The sequence below is a fragment of the Chelonia mydas genome, chromosome 1, assembly GCF_015237465.2.
Source record: "Chelonia mydas isolate rCheMyd1 chromosome 1, rCheMyd1.pri.v2, whole genome shotgun sequence".
Classification (NCBI taxonomy): domain Eukaryota; kingdom Metazoa; phylum Chordata; order Testudines; family Cheloniidae; genus Chelonia; species Chelonia mydas.
This window is the reverse complement of record NC_057849.1, coordinates 229,171,840-229,190,163: the sequence shown is the minus strand read 5'-3', so window position 1 is coordinate 229,190,163 and position 18,324 is coordinate 229,171,840. Positions and strand designations below refer to the sequence as shown.

Sequence of the window (18,324 nt, the reverse complement as noted above, 5' to 3'; positions counted from 1 at the left end):
AGTCCCCTGCACTCATGGCAGGACTAAGTATTATCTAGGCCATCCCTGACATGTGTCTGTTTAACCTGCTCTTAAAAATCTCCAATGATGGAGAGTCCACAACCTCCGTAGCCAATTCATTCTAGTGCTTAACCACCCTGACAGTTAGCAAGTTTTTCCTAATGTCCAACCTAAACCTCCCTTGCTGCAATTTAAGCCCATTGCTTCTTGTCCTATCCTCAGAGGTTAAGAACAATTTTTCTCCCTCCTCCTTGTAACAATCTTTTATGTACTTGAAAACTGTTATCATGTCCCCTCTCAGTCTTCTCTTTTCCAGACTAAACAAACCATTTTTTTCAATCTTCCCTCAAAGATCATGTCTTCTAAACCTTCTGTGGACTTTCTCCAATTTGTCCACATCCTTCCAGAAACGTAGCACCCAGAACTGGACACAATACTCCAGTTGAGGCATAATCAGCGCAGAGTAGAGTGGAAGAATTACCTCTCATGACTTGCTTACAACACTCCTGCTAATACATCCCAGAATGATGTTTGCTTTTTTTGCAATAGTGTTACACTGTTGACTCATATTTAGCTTGTGTTCCACTATGATACCGAGATCCCTTTCCACAGTACTCCTTCCTCGATAGTCATTTCCTATTTTGATTGTATGCAACGGATTGTTCCTTCCTAAGTGGAATACTTTACATTTGTCGTTATTGAATTTCATCTTATTTATTTCAGACCCTTTCCCCAGTTTGTCCTGATCATTTTGAATTATAATCCTATCCTCCAAAACACTTGCAACCACTCCCAGTTTGATATCATCCACAAACTTTATAAGTGTACTCTCTATGCCATTATCTAAATCACTGATGAAGATATTCAACAGAAACAGACCCAGAACTGATCCCTGCGGGACCCCACTCGTTATGCTCTTCCAGCATGACTGTGAACCACTGATAACTACTTTCTGAGAATGGTTTTCCAACCAGTTTAGCTCCCACCTTATAGTAGCTCCATCTAGGTTGCATTTCCCTAGTTTGTATATGAGAAGGTCATGCGAGACAGTATCAAAATCTTTACTAAAGTCAAGATATACCACGTCTACCGCTTCCCCCCTATCCACAAGTCTTGTTACCCTGTCAAAGAAAGCTATCAGGTTGGTCTGACATGATTTGTTCTTGACAAATCCATGCTGACTGTTACTTATCCCTTTGTATTTGGCTATTTTAAAGCCCTTTTGTTAAAAACAAGTTAATGCGCAAAGGCTATCTTCATGAAAGACTTTGGTATAAAGAGAAGTAGCATTAAAAATAACTAATGCCCCAATCCTGCCTCATGCTGGCAGACCCTTGCATTTGCATGGAGTTCCACAGCCTTCAGGAGGGCACCTCAATGGCTTAACTAGCAGGAGTCCACGGGCAGGAAGCAGCTTGCAGGACTAATGCCTAAAAGGGTGCGCTCAAAATTGTAATGGTTATTTAGATCTTCAGTTCTCTCTCTCTCTCCTGAGGAAATCGCTGGTTTCTCCTAATGTATAAGGGAAGTTTCTGAACAAGGGAATACAGATGTAAAGCAATAAAATATTACACACACACACATATATATATACACACACACACACACACACACACACACACACACCCCTACCTGTACCATATGGTAACAAACCACATCTATATCAGTGTATGTGATTGATAGATAAGATGGATAAAAATGGAATGGAAAGAAAAGACAGATATAATATTGAATAAATACGGAATGTTTGGTTTGAACTTTAGCTTTATCTTTTTGGAGAGGAAGCTGTGTCAATTATGTATCCATGGCTTTTTGTTTGTTTGTTTGTTTGTTTAACTGATAGACGTAGCTAGATGCAATGGTAGGTGCATTTTCTATATACAGTGTTTATATATATTAGCACACACAAGTCATGTCAATGTCATGTTAATACAATGAAGAAATGCAAAAGGTAAGAATCTTACAAGAACAGTTCACAGCTTAAGGACTTTTCAACTTTAAATGAGAAATCACAAATCTAAGAGTTTGAGCCTTAAAATCTATCAACTACACCCAGAAAAGTTTTGAACACCAGAATTTTTTTTTAAGCTTAATACTTTCATAGGGATGGGCAAGCCAGCTCAGATATAATGGAAACCAGTCCAAACTCAAAATCAGACCTGAATCCAAACTGATTAGCCGGTTTTAAAGAAATAAATAAAATGATTCTTTCCCCATTTAATTCTCACATGCCTCTACTTCCTTGTTCTGGTTAGTAAGAGTAACAAGATACCAACATAAAGATTGGTCATGTATTTCCTGGTTTCTAGCAAGTAAAAATTACTACTAGAAATCTTGCAGGAGGGTCCAGACTGACAGATTTCCTGCCCAATCCCTAGACAAGGGGTGGAATCCCCCCCCCCCCAAAACAACCCAACAACTTCTCCCCAGCTAAGAATATAAGAGCTATTAGTTCAATACATAAATTAAGTTGCGCAGAGCATGCAAAAACCTTAAAAAGCTTTAGGCTGTTATTAGGAATGTACATTTTCTGCTTTTACCATATCATCTTCTACAAAGGCAACACTTACTGACTGGAGGTTATCCATTCTGATGAGCCAACGATTTCTCTCTACATGAATCAAGGTCTATAGGAGTTTATAGCCTTTGAAATGTCTACATTTCAAATGAAAGTGCAACCTATATCAAGTGATCTGATTTTACTGTGACATCACATTCACTGTGATATCAGAGCATAGCAACAAATTTGTCCACAAAAGATACTGCTACACTACATTACATACTGTATTAACATGGCAGCTTGAAACTTTTCTCCACAGGAGACAGAAGAATATTGTCTAAATATATTTGATCATTTCACATTGGGATATATTGATAAATAGATTTTCCTCTGTAGTTGTTATTTTGCTGTTTGTAATCCTTTTGCACATATTGGTTTGTAAATTAAAATGATTTCTGCCAAAGTTTTTTTCTTCAAAAAACAATAAAAAAGAATCCATGTAGGTTTTGATACATGTACATTAAAATGAAAAATATATTTCATGGTTCTTTTAATCAGTCTATCTATCTATAGATAGGCTTCTCTCATATTTCCAATGTAAAAAAATAATAAAAACACAAGACAAAAAACATTCCCACAATCTGAAGCATGAGGTTAGACTGTCTTCTCAACCACAAATCAAAAGGTAGCAAAAAACATACAAAGGATTTAGCCTTTGACAGTGTCCAGGCAAACCCCATTTTTATTTATTAAGGACCCAATCCTGGTCATCCAAAGATCACTCATACCTGCTATAACCTTTCACTACCCTCTGCTCACCTGGAGTACACTCACAACATCCACTGAATTAAAACACCATACAACAACTCCTTAGTCAACACAAATCATATGCTCCACAATAATCTCCTTTGATTTAATTTACACGCACTCTGGGTTAGCCTTTCTCCACAACCTTTAACCCATTGGGGTACCTCTTGTCCAGCTTTCTTTCCTTAAATTATGTCACCTATCTGCTGCAATGGACCCAAGTGTGTGACAGATTGACCCTCTTCAAAAGGATCCAAACCCCGAAGTCAAAGGAAAGACTCTTACTGACTTCAGTGGCCTTGGGATCACATCCAAAATGACAATCACATGCTTTCTCCTCCCTTTGATCCTCTGGGATCATAGGGGGAAGGGAACTTGCATGGCACAGAATGGGGTTTCTTGCCACTTTTTTATTCTGGCATGTCTAAAAGAAGAGCACTGGAAGGAAAAAGCTGGGAATACCATTCCTTCAAGTACACGGGAAGGTTCTCATTGAATGGTATAGTTTTTCTTGCCCTGGGTGTCTGAGTGTAAGAGATCTTCGGAACGTTTCTTAGCTTTCCTCTCTCGTGAAATGGCTTCTAAATATTTTCTTAACATGCTGTGGTTAACAGAATAGCTCAATAGCAGTATGACTGTTGCAGAGACGCAATATGCATACGAAACATGGATCTACCACTTCAAGATGCAGTAGTAACAGGAACATGCCCTGTGATCATCTTCCATTCTTCTACACTTCAGCTAATTTAACCACAAAGAAGCTGAAAAGGAAGGACAAGCCGTATAGATCTACACAACAGATCAAGAGAACTCCAGTTACTGCAGAATAACCTTCCTTTCTTCATTATAAAATTGCCTCTGCAGATCCCCAGTTCTAACAGACTGGCAAGCCGTAGACAACACCCGGAGTAAATGGTGAGTGCTTCATTATACAGAAAGTGAAGGAGTGCCCTTCTGATATAAACATCTGATGGCTCCTGAATCAAAAAAGTAGTGTGGTCAGGCTACAAGAGACAATTCTAGTAGGATAAAAGGTTTTCTGACAATAAAAACAGCTGGTGTGGTCCTTATCTGAAAGGATATACACACAAGATTGCTACCCATCTCACAATTTCTTTAATATTCTTTCCCTTCAAAGGACACTATTCACAGAAAAGCAATGGAAATATGGTCTTTGTCCAGTTCCTTTGCAATGGTCTCCTCTTTTGCCTTTGATTAAGAAATCTAGCTTTCTAAAAAGATGTTATTCTCTTTGGATAGCTGCCTCTGATTGCTTTTGACTGTTGCTAGGAACTGTGGAAGTGCATGTGCATTCCACAATGACACACTGGAAAGCATTTCAGAGTCTAGTGAAGGACTGAGGAGCACGCTATCTGAAATAGTTAAGTATTTTATCAGTAGCATTCAAGTACAGTATCAGAAGTCTCATTTCCGAGCTATGCAGTAAGCACAGGGACCTCAGGCTTGATGGGCATCCAGTGTATGATTTCTAATGGAGTCTGAGTGTAAACTGGAGAAAGAACAGCTGACACCCTTACTATAAGACTATTCTTGGAAACAAAGCAATTCACAAATCTCAGCGAGATGGATTTTGCAGCCTTGATATTTATAGTGAGAATAGTTAGTGGGGGGAAGGGAGTTGTTGGTTGTGTTTGTTTGTACCCATCATGTATAATAGCTTTATCACAGACCAAGTTTTTAAAAGCACAGATGTATTAAGCTTATGAGAATTCTCTAGTAGTCTTTTTGTCATTTTAAATTGGACTGTATTGGTTTGCCAGATGTACATTGGTGCTAAAATGAATGTATAATAAATGTTTGAAAATTAGCTTCTATATCTCTGCTCTATCCTAAAAAAACAAACAAACGGAAAAAAAAAACCCACCAGTACAAATAAGAATGCAATATTAGTTTTGAAACGGAAGCCCTAAATTATACTTCATTCAGCAATTGGGAAAAACAGTTCAGTTCAGTGGGACGGAAATAATACTTTGCATTTATATAAGTGCCTTCTGATCAAACCAAAAAATTAAATGTGTTACATTGCTGAGGACTTATCCAGACTAGGATACACAGTGTATTTTTAAAACATGCTCATTAATATGTTTTAACTACCATGATTTTACAATATTCATTTTACGCTTATCTAGACACAACTTACAAGTTAGATATTTATCACTATTTTACTGACAAGGAAACAGAGATGAAGTGTTTTGTCCATTGTCACATAGGAAGTGTACAGGAAAGATAGGAACAGAAGCCAGATCTCTAGTTTCTGACTAAGTCTTTTAGCAAAGCGCTGAGCATTATTGACAAGTTCATTATGTCATGGAGGGACTGTACTTGATTGTGTGGGGCCAGATTCTCCCAAGACAACAGTACCCACATCTTCCATTGTGACATTTACAGCTAGATTTTCAAACAAGCTCTCTCAGGTGCTGAGCTCTCTCAGAAACCTGGCTACTTATTTTGGCTGGATATACATTATAAATGAATACACGACACAAATAAAAAACTAAACATTTGAATATTTTGAATGTGTTATATACACATGTGGCTCTGTAACAGTGTGGAAGTTTAAGGACCCTGCACAGACATGGAAGACTCTTTTGCAAAGTTGTCTTGTCAGGTGTTAGAACTATCCATAGATACGCAGAGTTACAGTTGCTGACTCTCTCTGATGTCCTATGAGCTGGTCCTATTTATTCCAACCCAGGTATAAAAGAAAACTTGAGTTCCTCTAGGAGGTGGAGGGGACTCGAGCAAAGACAAAGAGGTCCCGGAGGAGAAAAAGCCTACATGGAATAGCCAAGCTCAAGAGACAGCTTACTTTGAGAATTATGTTACATTGTTATTTGAGTTAATAAAAATGAATCCCAGGATGGAAGTAATTTTGGACCACATCCAATATGTGTCTCCTCTGTGATTTGAACAGAATGGTAACTCTAGCTACTTATAAGCACCTTTTACCTAAAAAGGTCCTAAAATGCTTTACACACTTCATAGACAGGACTAACTTCACCCACCACTATAATACGGCCATAGCTGGGGCAAAATGCAGCAGTTGTTTAACAGCACTACAAGTTTAGGAATACAACTGAGGAAGAATACAGTATCCAATTACAACTGTAGAATAAATGTAGATAGGTGGAGTGTAATCTCATCACAACTGGCTCAGGACACTGGGATTAATATCCAAAGTCTTGTACAAACAGCAACATATTTAAAGACCATAAGGGATCAGGACTTCAGTTTTCCATCTCATCCAAAAGACACTTTCTCCAACAGTTCAATGCTCCATACTATCCCACTACAGCTTGGAGTGAATACTGACTCAGGGACAAATTCACCTCCACCAACACTGAACTCAGAGTGGGGACTGAGAGGATGAGGGCTTGTGATGCTGACAGTCATGGTTATAGAGGATAGCTGTCCAAACCACAGCCCTTCACAACTGGCTCTAACTGATATCTCCATAGAAAGGCCAAAGACTGAATAAGGGACAGAGATTAAATTATCCTCTTATCCTCCCGCTCAGGATTAAGGTTCATTGGCAGAATGGCTAAGCTTTGCAACTCCTCTGCCTATTTTGTTACCATTGTGAGGACAGAGAAAGGAACTGATTCTCAAGACACCTTTACAGTGCAGTCAATTCACTTAAAATATTCAAACCTGTTGGCAAATGTTGCTACATAACATAATACAAACAAGCTTGTAAGCCTGTAAGCTTCCAGCTCTCATTTGTTTTTGGGGGCTGGAGTGTCATTGTCATTAGGAACAAAGAGCACTTCATGGGAATTTAGCAACACTGTTTGCACAGGTTTATATTGTAACAAACAGTTTTTTCATTATTATTATTGTGTCAAATCTACCAGAACGTAATTTGGTGAATCAGTATTCCACAGCGGTGAAATGTGTTTTATTGTTTACAGTAATAAAAGCATTTCCCCCCCTAGCTATGTGCAGGCCAAGTGCCACTTGTATTTTAAATATTTACACAATATTCCTACTTTAAAAAAGAAAATTAAAATTGCATCAGCCCTAATTTTAAAAAAAATTCTATCTCCCCTTTTGGATTATTTGACGGTTCAGCAATCAAAGAAATGTATGAGCAAATTGCAGTTGAATGCTTTCCAAAAACCTGCATGACTGAGAATGCTAAGCTTTTCAGGATGCATTCAAATAAATAGCATTATGATGTTAGCCACACAGTAAATTATACTCAGTGGTGTGCAGAAGAAAACTTGTCCACACAAAGCCACTGAGATATAACAACCGAGCAGTGGTTTAACCCACTTCCAGTTTTCAAAAATCCATAGCAGCACCTCGATTATATTTATGTTGATCTCACCTTCTTCTGTAATGCCATGACTTCAGCTGTCACCATATCAACTCGCTGGTTCAGGCGCTGGTTCTCCTCTTGCATTTTCCCCAGCATGACTCGATCAGTGTGCAACCTTATTTGTAACTCCAGAAACTGAGGAAGAGTACAGGGACTTGTTAGACAAAGCACATGATTATTAAAACAGGAATCAAATGCCAAAGTCGATTAGGCAATGAATCACACTGTAGGAGTAGCAAAATTTCTTACACACAGCATGATTTGAAGTTGTCCCAGTCTCTATTGCTCCCCCCCACAAAAGTTCTTTATATTAATATTAATCTAAAGACTCATTAAAAAATAAGTCTGGAAAGTATCTGAGGAGCAAGCTAGATACACATCAGTTTGTTTTAATCTACTTTTACATTGCACTGCATTTTACCAGAAATTCATTCTTTCAGCAACTTAATTAATTCATAGATCTTATAATTGCACACATAAGACATGGGATTTTTATTCATATAATATTTGTTTAGTCTTTACTGCTTTTTTCCCAAATGTGTTTTCCCATAAACATGGGATCTGGGCATCTTGGTGAGCTATACAATTATGAATGCAACATACTAGGTATGAATTATTATGGGTTTTTTTCATGTTTTCCCATGCACAAAGAGCAACCATGTACTCCAGTCTCAATTACTTAGATTAAATTAAGAAAGTCAACAAAAGAAATAACAAGTGTAAAATCTCCGTGCAACAGTGCAGTGTGTGTGTGACACACTTTGTAATAACAGTCCCTGTGAACAGAAAGACTGGAGAACCTCTCACAGCAGCAAGGCTCCTTAGAAATGTAAAGGTGCAGTATGCAAAAAAGGATGTAAGTTACAGAAGCTACATGCACCCCAGGCTTCCACTTTCAACTTACAGTATTTTTATCTTGAATTAGAATTCTCTCGGTTGTGTTTGGTGTAATAGCTATGAGTCCAAAGGTGTTATGGAATATGATCAGTGTTTATTAGGATAAAATTCAACTACCTGAGCAGGAAAGTGCTCTACTATAACGTGCTCTAATTTGGTCTGAACCAGTTTACAATGGTTTTCACAGAACTCCACCCATAAAATTCTGTGTTAATTGACAGGCAATGTACCATCTAAACAAAATTTCACTCAGTGTTCCAGGAATCTGAAGGCAGGACACTTGCCTAGCAACTTCTGAGAGTTGGATTTTACAAACGGATCCTTTCACAAATGCCAGATACACGACAATGACCCACAGAGAGATAGCCAGCTCAAATCCAGTCTCATAGGGCTCAGATATAGCCTGCAAGCAGGAAGCCAAAGCTCTGCCAGGGCAGAGTAGATATGAGTACCAGTCCAGAGCAGGGTGTCATGTGATAGCTCCATGCTGAGGTCTTGTTGGGACAGCGGTGATGGTCAGGTGTGTTGAGGTCTGGGCATCATCAGATCCAGTGGTCCTCAAGGTTCATGAGCAAAAGACAGAGTCCCTGGAGTGAGCAGAAGTCAACCTTCCTCCCTCCTCCAGAAATCCCCTCGCCAGTCCGCTCTCCCTCCAAGTCTCCTTTTTTAAGGAAGCCCAGACGGGCTGATGGGCAGAATAACCCATCTTCTTGTTATTCTTCTTCCCACTTAGGCATAATTTCCGACACACCAATTTTGGTACATTGACTTCTGGTCCCACACTCCTCTTGTTTACCAGGCATGATATCAACACAGTCCTTGAGTTTTATCAGGAGACATCTTGTGTGGACTAACCCAGTCTTTTTTTCTCCCTTTTGTACCTTTTCCAATCAACATTTGTTATAGGTGATTGGTGCACTTTACGAACCTTTATCCACTTTCCTACAGTTGAGCCCACAACTGAGGTAGGCCTGCCGGGCCCCAATTATTAAAAGAGTGGGCACAAATTTCAGCTGCTTGAAAAGTGCCAACATCTAATCCTTGGACACTGAGGGGCGCCATATAGGGGTTTGTTTTCCAAATCAAGTCAGTAGTGATGAGTGTGCAGTGAAATGGGTGTTCTCAGTTCTGTTCCTATTAGACAGATGTCTACATCACATTGACAACCTCAGCACAGAGGACAAGGAGTGAATGGTCATGGAGACTGAACTATCCACCAGGATCCCTAAAGGTCAGGTTTGAGGCACACTGGCTTGTGCTCTTCTCTTCTAACTATGCTTTGAAACAGAGGGGACTTCAATCCAAGGACCTGTTCTTCCAACTTCACCAGCAATATATTCACATACATGTAAATTTTTATTATTATTATTATAATAAAGAAAAATCACACACTGTCATGTTTATCTAACAACAGTAGTTAAGACAGGCATGACTAATTCCATACATCTTCAATCCATTATGGATACTCCCATATATGAATAATTGAAAAGCTCTCATCTTTACTGGAGTTAACAGAAAACATGCAACACAATCCATTTTTAGAAACAAATTCTATGCACTAAGGAATATGCTTTACCATATTTGTACTAAGCCCATGTTTTAAAATGTGGGTGTGTAGAACTACATCATCTTCCTGCCAATATGTAGTTTGATGATAAATTGTGGTTTTTATTTAATAAAAGTATATAATTATCTGTAATTAAGAAGTGGCTGATGTGAATGTGAATTTTGGCCTTCTTTATCCCTTTGGAGCCTTTGATGAAAGGCACTATGAAAGTGCAAGGTATTATTATTCAAAACCATATCCAAAAATGTATTACAATGCTAACAATTAAAGCATGAAGATAAGAAGCTACAGCAGAGTTTTTTCTGTACTAAAATAAACCCTCTCTTCTCAAAGGTTTTAATATACTAAAGCTTTTCCCAGTCACAAATCCTGCTCAAATTTAAGATCCAGCCTGTCTAAAAGAAGTTATGTACTGAAGTTTATGGGCAGAAGTGTGTTATTTTATTGGTGGTTGAAAAGTTGTCTATCAGCCGCTGTAACTATATTCTCCCAATTTTATTGTAACTTTTGGGGGAAAATTGCCAATTTATAGATTTATATATATAAAATGCTGTTTACAAATGGTTTATCCACCACAAGACTCATTTATTTTATCAGACAGAAGATGCAGAGGGGCATTAAGGTTAAGATTATTTAATGTGCAATATTATGGTCCCAATCATACCAAAACCCATTATATAGCTATGTTAACTTTGAATCTTTTGCCTGATGCAAGTGCATTGTGTATAGGGAATCTAACAAGGTAATACGGTTAAAATCTGTGGTTAAAACTGCATGGAAAACGACAACACCTGGGTTTTATTTTCACAGTTCACTGTCTTGTTACATGACCCTCTTTATTTATTTGTAAATCAAATGAAATAATACTTCCCAAACTCAAGTAGCGGGGTTGTGAAAGTTAATACAATAATATCTGTATAAAGTGTCTTGGGAACTCTAGATGAAAGTGCAAAGAATTTCCAAAACTAAATGGGTTTCAAGCCTGAGGTGATAGGACTTTTTAAGCAGTTCAGCGTTGATAGTTAGGTATTTCACTGCAAATCCTGTAACCTTCTTTAAAAATAGATATTGGCCCTGATTTTTTGGTCTAGCCAAGGAGCATTCAGCACAAGTCCAAAGGAGTACAGGAAAGGTGGTTTTATGCCCCTTTTGGGCTTTCTTGTTCCTGGCAGCCAGTTACAAATCAGCTCAGTCCCCATTATGACAGCAATCTAAAAACTGCTCTAATCTAATGAACAGTCTCCAGAGGCTATTATGGATCAGTTATACAAGAGATGGCCCGGACACCCCACCTTTTCCCTGCTGTGCCCAATGACAGCCAGAAAAAAGCAGGTGGAGGTAAGAGCCACTACAGCAGCTGTACACCACTAAAGAACTAACTATTCAGGAGGAATTCTCCAATGGTCACTTCATCGAGCTTTAAGGCTTTTTTGTGCCACCAGAGCACTGCAAAGAATCTCTAATGAACTGGTGAATCAGGCCGAGAAAATGTTGAACTGCAAGAAACAATGGAAAGTAGACAAATACTCACTTCCCTTGGCAATACTCTCTCACAGTCTCTATTCCTCCCAAACGGAGCAATGCTTTCAACACTCTCTTGTCAGTTACTTCCTGAAATGCTCTTCCACATGTTCATAAGCATTTGAAACAAGCATAAGGAAGGAGAAATATTATAGTCTCATTATAGTTGTCTCAGTGTCTGTAGCAGAACTGTATGTGGTTAGGTTATACTAGTATATAGTTAAACCACTGCACTATTAAGACTCAACCTGATCCTATAATGTAGTAGGATTTGGGTTTCAGATAATAAACCCTCTGCCTCAATTCTGGTTAAGGTAGAATACATGGGGGACAGACGCCTGTCAGAGTGGGGATCTCTGTAGCCAGTGGTGTCAATACTGTAAGGAATGGTGACTCAGTTAAAGTAAGAAGCTATCCAAATTCCTGTGTACCTAGAATAATTCTGTGCTAAAATAAGAACCTGTACATGTGGGATGACCTTCGCCCCAGGGCAGGCAGCTCACACAAGAACCAATGCACCACTTAAATTCCGTAGGGCTTGGATTAGGCCATCTGCAATGAAGTGAATTTCAGGTTTGGAGACTAAAAAGAAATGCTCTTTTTGTGTTGTGCTACGTTCCTCAGTCTTCAGGACTCAATTTAATTTTGCTAGCAATCTCCTGTATTCCCAGTGCTAATATTTGGGTTTGAGGAAGAGCTTTCTTCTTCACACACCAGTTTCACCATCTGCTCGATCCTCAAGTGAAGTAATAATCCTGTATTTGTGACATCAGTTTGTTGCTATGGAAACAATATAACTTCTCTTTCAATGGTATGCAGTGAGTGTAAAGCGCATACAGAAAGGGATGGATAAGGCTTCACAGGACTGAGGAGAGCCTCGCTTAGAGGCAGAAAAAGAAAAATAGTGTACAAAGATGGAATAAATGAAAAAACTGACATGTAAAAGCCAGGAGACAGGTCAAAGGTGGCTTAAAACATCACTTGCGCTTGTCATATTCTCAGGGCATCCAGGGGCTTGCTTGCTTGGTCCCCAGCCTAAGTTAGAGCAGCCTTAAGACTGCCCCAGGACCCAAAAGAATAGCTGGTACACTCTTTTCCGTATCCTCCTCCCTTCCCAACACACTCCTTCTGACTCCTGACGTGCCCCATACATTGGATGACGTGAGAGGGGCTCAGGAACCCTGTTAGGCCATGGGTATTCCTCAGTGGGATGATCTGCCTGCTGCACAACCTGTTTACGTGACAGAGTAGCGTAAAGAGGCCATAGTGGAATAGAGAATCAGGGTTAGAGGATTTTCACTGGTGTTTCTGACAGTCTAGTTTGGCCTGCAGATTTGGAATTACCAGCAGTGATGCATAAGACAGAGAAGAGAACACAGCTTGAGTTTCAGCTCCCAGGGTGAGCCTGCAGCGACAGCATTTAGAAAAAAAACATCTCTTTACTTGTGAGCTGAACAATTTTGTTCTAACAGCCAATGAAAGTCAACAAACATGGGACCTTATGATGCTTTTAAAAAAAAAACCCAACCAGAATCACTCTGGGGAAGAGAGGAAGTGATTCATTAGCTCAGGGTGAAAGAAGTAGGGACAGAGAGGGGTTCCAGAGAGAGGAAGCAGCCTAAACTTATGCAGCGTATCACTCATATGCTCCTCATTAGTGACCCAGATTTACTAGCAGCCCACAAACATTAAATGTTGGATCCCTTTTCTTGCTGTAAATTATTGATATTAGTAAGGATGAGGTTATAGAAAATGTGAGCTATGGTAAAGAAATTCATGTCCCTTAACTCTTTGTGTAGTACACTAATATTCTTGTGCCCTTTATTCCATATTATGCTCTACATTTTGGCCTTCCAAGGTCAAGGACCATTAAAGAATGAACCCCCATTAAGGGAAGTCCTTGAAAAGGGGTTGAGATTAGAGCAAAGCAAGTGAGTGGGACGCAGCTGGATAGCAAGTTTTAATTAGAGCTGGTCAAATATCTATATTTTTCAATGAAAAGTAATTTTTTCCTACAACAAATGAATCCCATTTCCCATCTAACTTTTGTTTTAATATTATTCACTGTTTCTATAGCACTATTGGTGTGCGTGCACTTTACCATTTTATGCAGGAAGACAAAAAATGCTGAATATCTGCCCCATCCTTACAGCTAGAAAGATTTCCCTAATATCTAATCTCAATCTCCTTTGCTAACTCTGCAGCAAGGGAGATTTAGGTCAGATATTAGGAAAAACTTTCTAACTATAAGGATAGTTAAGCATTGGAATAGGCTTCCAAGGGACATTGTGGAATCCTCATCACTGGAGGACAGGTTGGACAAACACCTGTCAGGGATTGTCTAGGTTTACTTGGTCCTGCCTCAACACAGGGGACTGGACTTCCAGCCCCACATTTCTATGATTCTATGGCTCAGGGCATACAGCAATATTTAACTAAAGGGGGCACTAGGGAGGAACTTTCCCAGCGGGTTGGTTATACCACAGACTACAGCAGGGTTTCTTTCATGTTCCACTAAAGCAGCTTATACTGGACACTGTCAGAGACAGGCTATCAGATTCAATAGACCATTGCTCTGATCCATTATGGCAATCCCTATGTTCCTGTGCAACCAAGGTATACTGATCATGGCTCTATATTTAAGTATTATACAGTACATCTGCAAGATTTCTCCAGAAATTCCTTCATTCAAGACATTTCATTGGACACTACAAGCCAGATTCTGCTCTTACTTATACCACTGTAAATTAGGAGTAACTCAATTTAAATTATTAGAGTTATATTGGCATATATCTAGTGAGAGAGCAGAATCAGGCCCTATCCTCTGAGGGTAATTGTGAAAGTATTCTGAACTACTGAAAAGCAATAACAAACCCATTACATTAACAGATCTAGTAGAGCGTCAAACAGCCTCCCAAGGAAAGAGGTGGAAACTCTACTTGGTAGGAAAAGACCCCATTTAAAACACTGTATAGGAAAACTCCTGCACTAATGCAGTAAATGATTTGATAGATCTTCCTTTCTCTCTGACTTATGATGAGATCTTGGGGTGAAATCCAGACCAGTGAGGGGCTGTGTCACCACCTGCCCTACAATCTTGGGTGCCTCACAATGCTTTGCTGCTGCAGCTCCCTCCTGGGCCTCTCACAAACAGTCTTCCAGCATGTAGGTCACACCCTGAGTGTCTGTGTATAGCTGCAGCCTGCCAGCTACACAGCAGCCACATTCTGACTTCCAGCAGCCTTAGTTACTACTTACAGGGTGACCCCAACACACTCCCAGTTCTGGATTTTCCCAAAAAACTCAGCCCTCTCCTGGATAGTCCAGATATATTAGGTCTGTTGCCTATAATAAGATAATCAACACTGGATTAGTATTAAAGAATAAAACAAGTTTATTTAACTACAGAGAAAGGTTTTAAGTGAGTACAACTAATGAGGCATTAAAGTCAGAAATGGTTACAAGAAAAATAAAGAAAATGCTTTCTGAACTTAAACTAGACTTGGTTCAAGGTGAAATCCCTTACCACATTTCCAATAACATTGCTGATCTGCTCCCAAAGTCCAAAGGCTGTTTCTTTTGTCTTGATAGGTGAAAAGAGAGATGGATAGGGAGAGATAACTTGGAGTGTTTTTGCCCCTCATTTTTATAGTCCAGTCCCCTTTGAGATGCATTTTTCTGAAGATTACCTCCCAAAGCAAAGTTTATTCAAACTGTAAAGGAGGCGGCCTGGTGTCTAATAGTGAAAGAGGTCCTATGCTCTTTCTTTTCACCTCTGTTTGCTGAAATGCAGATTTTCTTGTCTCCTGTCTTCCCTCTCTCACTGCCTGAGGACCCTGTTTACAACTTATGTGTAAACTGAGGTAAACACACATTCCTTTCTTTCAGACCTGCTTAACCAGTTCTGCCTAACTGGGACTATGTGGGTTTGAACATGTGCCACCAACATCATTTGGGCGAATTCATAACTTTACAGATAATATTGCTACACGCATTCCACCATGATATTATTGACCAGCAAGTTTTTCGTTTTCAAATGATACCTTGCAAGATATATTTGCAGAGAGATTATTACAATAGTGTGTAGGATGTGAATACAGGGGTGCATTGCATCACATGGATGTTATTCCTGAAAGAGACAGAAAGAAAAATGAGAGAAGAGGGAAAAGGAGTGGAAATTGTGGGCCAGATTCTGTCCCAAACTATGTTGAGTAGCACAATACTCTGCAACTAACCCCACTGGAATCAATACGGCTACTCACTGAGGATGCGTTCTACATATTGAAAGCAACAGCAGCAGAATCTGGACTCAGCAAGTAGTCACTGATACAAAGGCTGGCCTTCAGTTTCATGGTAAAGGAAGGTTGATTCTAGATTCTGCTTTACATTTATAGTTGGGAATACACCAGTATATATATTCTTTAACTCTGTCCATTAACATGCCTACAACTAACACATATTTACTCTGTGTGTGTATATTTTATATATAGATAGAATTAATTATACACTGACAGTAAATGTGCGGTAGTCGTAGGCATGTTAACAGACAGCGTTAAAGAATGATATGGTGAATTACCATCTGGCAATGCTCATGATGTTAGCAGGGCCAGAAAGGGCAATGACACAAATTGGGCCTGATTCAGCAAGGTATTAAACTTGTGCATAATTACAGGCATAGAGAGTTGTCCCACAGAAGTTAGTGGGACTGCTCACATGCTTAAAATTAGGCACAGGCTTAACTACCTTACTGAATCAGGGTCATTAGTCCTACAGCATCTGGCTCTAATGTGTTTAATTTCATTGCACGCAGACACAACACACCATACACCTCTCCTGCCCTCTGAGCACCAGAGGGTTGATCACAGATCAAAGTGAAAAGCTCAACCTGTGGAATTAGAGGTGTAACGACTGAAAGTTTCTAAGGGAGAGTACAAGAGTTAGGTGAAAAAAAAGAAAGAAAGGGGCCTCTTCCCTATTGTATTCACGTTTTACTGATCTCATCATAGTAGGCTTAAACAAGTGAAAATGGTGGATTCTCTGTAACTTTAAGTTTTTAAATAATGATTTGAGGACTTCAGTAACTCAGCCAGAAGTTATGGGTCTATTACAGCAGTGGGTGGGTGATGTTCTGTGGCCTGCAATGTTCAGGAGGTCAAACTAGATGATCATGATGGTCCCTTCGGGCCTTAAAGTCTATGAAGCAGGGTTTTCTTTCAAGATCTGAACTCCTCCGATCTCTGTGTGCTCATCGCTAATTGCAGGTTGGAGTTTTTCAGCCCAAGGAGTAATACTTGAGAGATGGTCTTCACCAGACCTCAAAGACAAAGAAATAAGCAAAGATAAATGAAGTCTCTGTTTCCCTCCTTCTTTGTCCAGCTCTCTGTGAAAGTGTCACAAGAAATTCAGTGTTTTTGTTGCTTTGGAGTTTTTTTGTGCTGTGAAAGAAAGGTTGCACTAGGGAGACTGGATGGTTCAGGGGTTTAATATTGTGGGCCTTTCCCCTCCAGATTAAAGATAGAAATATAGCTCAACAGTGACTTAAAGTCACTATCATCAACAGCTGTTCTATAGTCTATGTGAAATGAGTTCCTAGTGAACAGGTGTCCCTATCAAAATAAACCTTTACAACTGGCACTGATCAGTGTGGTTTTGTTGGTAGCCTCAGAGAAGCCAAAGATTAAATAAGTGAGATAGAAATGCTCTCTTACCCAGAGAGGTAGTTTCTGAAGGTCAGGGCTGAGCCATACTGGTGGGGAAGCTTCCAATACTCATGCCTGTGCTGTATGCACAAATTACCTCTGTCAATCCTACGCATTTAACCGGCACTAATTTAACTAATCTAAATCCTCAGATGTGCTAGAGCTGACTTGCCATCACTGAAGGTGGAAGGCAAAGGGGATTATAAGCCACCTTTCTGCTTCCAGCACCAGTTCTGGGATTGGCTGAGGGCCAACCCGTCCCCTAGCACAAGTGAGAGCAGCCCAGCTGCTCTAATTCACACAAGCCTGCGGTGACCCCATTACATTAGTGAGGATTGTCAGAGCACAGTGTGCGCTGGCTCCATGCTCTCCAGGCTCTAAAATGCCTCCTCTTGCCCCTGGATTTGTTTTGGGGGACTTTTCGTGATCTTTAAAGGACATGGGTTCTGGGCCTAAGAGCGGAAGCATGTTCTCACAGTTAAACATGGGCTCTGACACATTTGCCATTTGACTTTGGACAAGTCATTTAACCTCTGCATCTCAGTTTCCCTACCTACAAATATATGCACAGTACTACTTAGCTACCCCCAAGGGATGTTGGGAGGCTTAACACATTTATGTCTGTGAAGGGTTTGGGAATCCTTGAATGAAAGGTACTAGAGAAATGCCAAATACTCTTCTAATACTCAGACAAGTCGCTCTCTGATTTCAGTGGGACTTTGGTTACATAAAGACTGGATGCTCACCCCCGTACTGTGTGACCCATTACAAATTGACATTTATTGCTTTGCAGTCTTTACATTTACCAAAGTTCATAGTATTTGCAGTATTCTACCAACCTGAATAAAATGTCCCAGATTTAGGACAAAAGAAACAGCACAAACCTAAACCTCTGGCCTGATTCTCTTCTCACTCACACTAGCGTGAAGCAGGAGTAACTTCAGTGAAATCAATCGAGCTACCTCAGTGTAAAATACTTGCAAGGAAAAGG

General features: G+C 39.7%; 1 protein-coding gene across 1 annotated transcript in view; it reads right to left on the bottom strand.

Moving 5' to 3' along the window:
* The window catches only part of LMNTD1 (lamin tail domain containing 1), a 299,068-nt gene that overhangs the window by 191,183 nt on the left and 89,561 nt on the right, over positions 1–18,324 (bottom strand). The window contains exon 6 of the mRNA XM_037915372.2: positions 7,659–7,784. Within this exon, the coding sequence (XP_037771300.1) occupies positions 7,659–7,784 (126 nt within the window). The remainder of the gene's footprint in view (positions 1–7,658; positions 7,785–18,324) is intronic.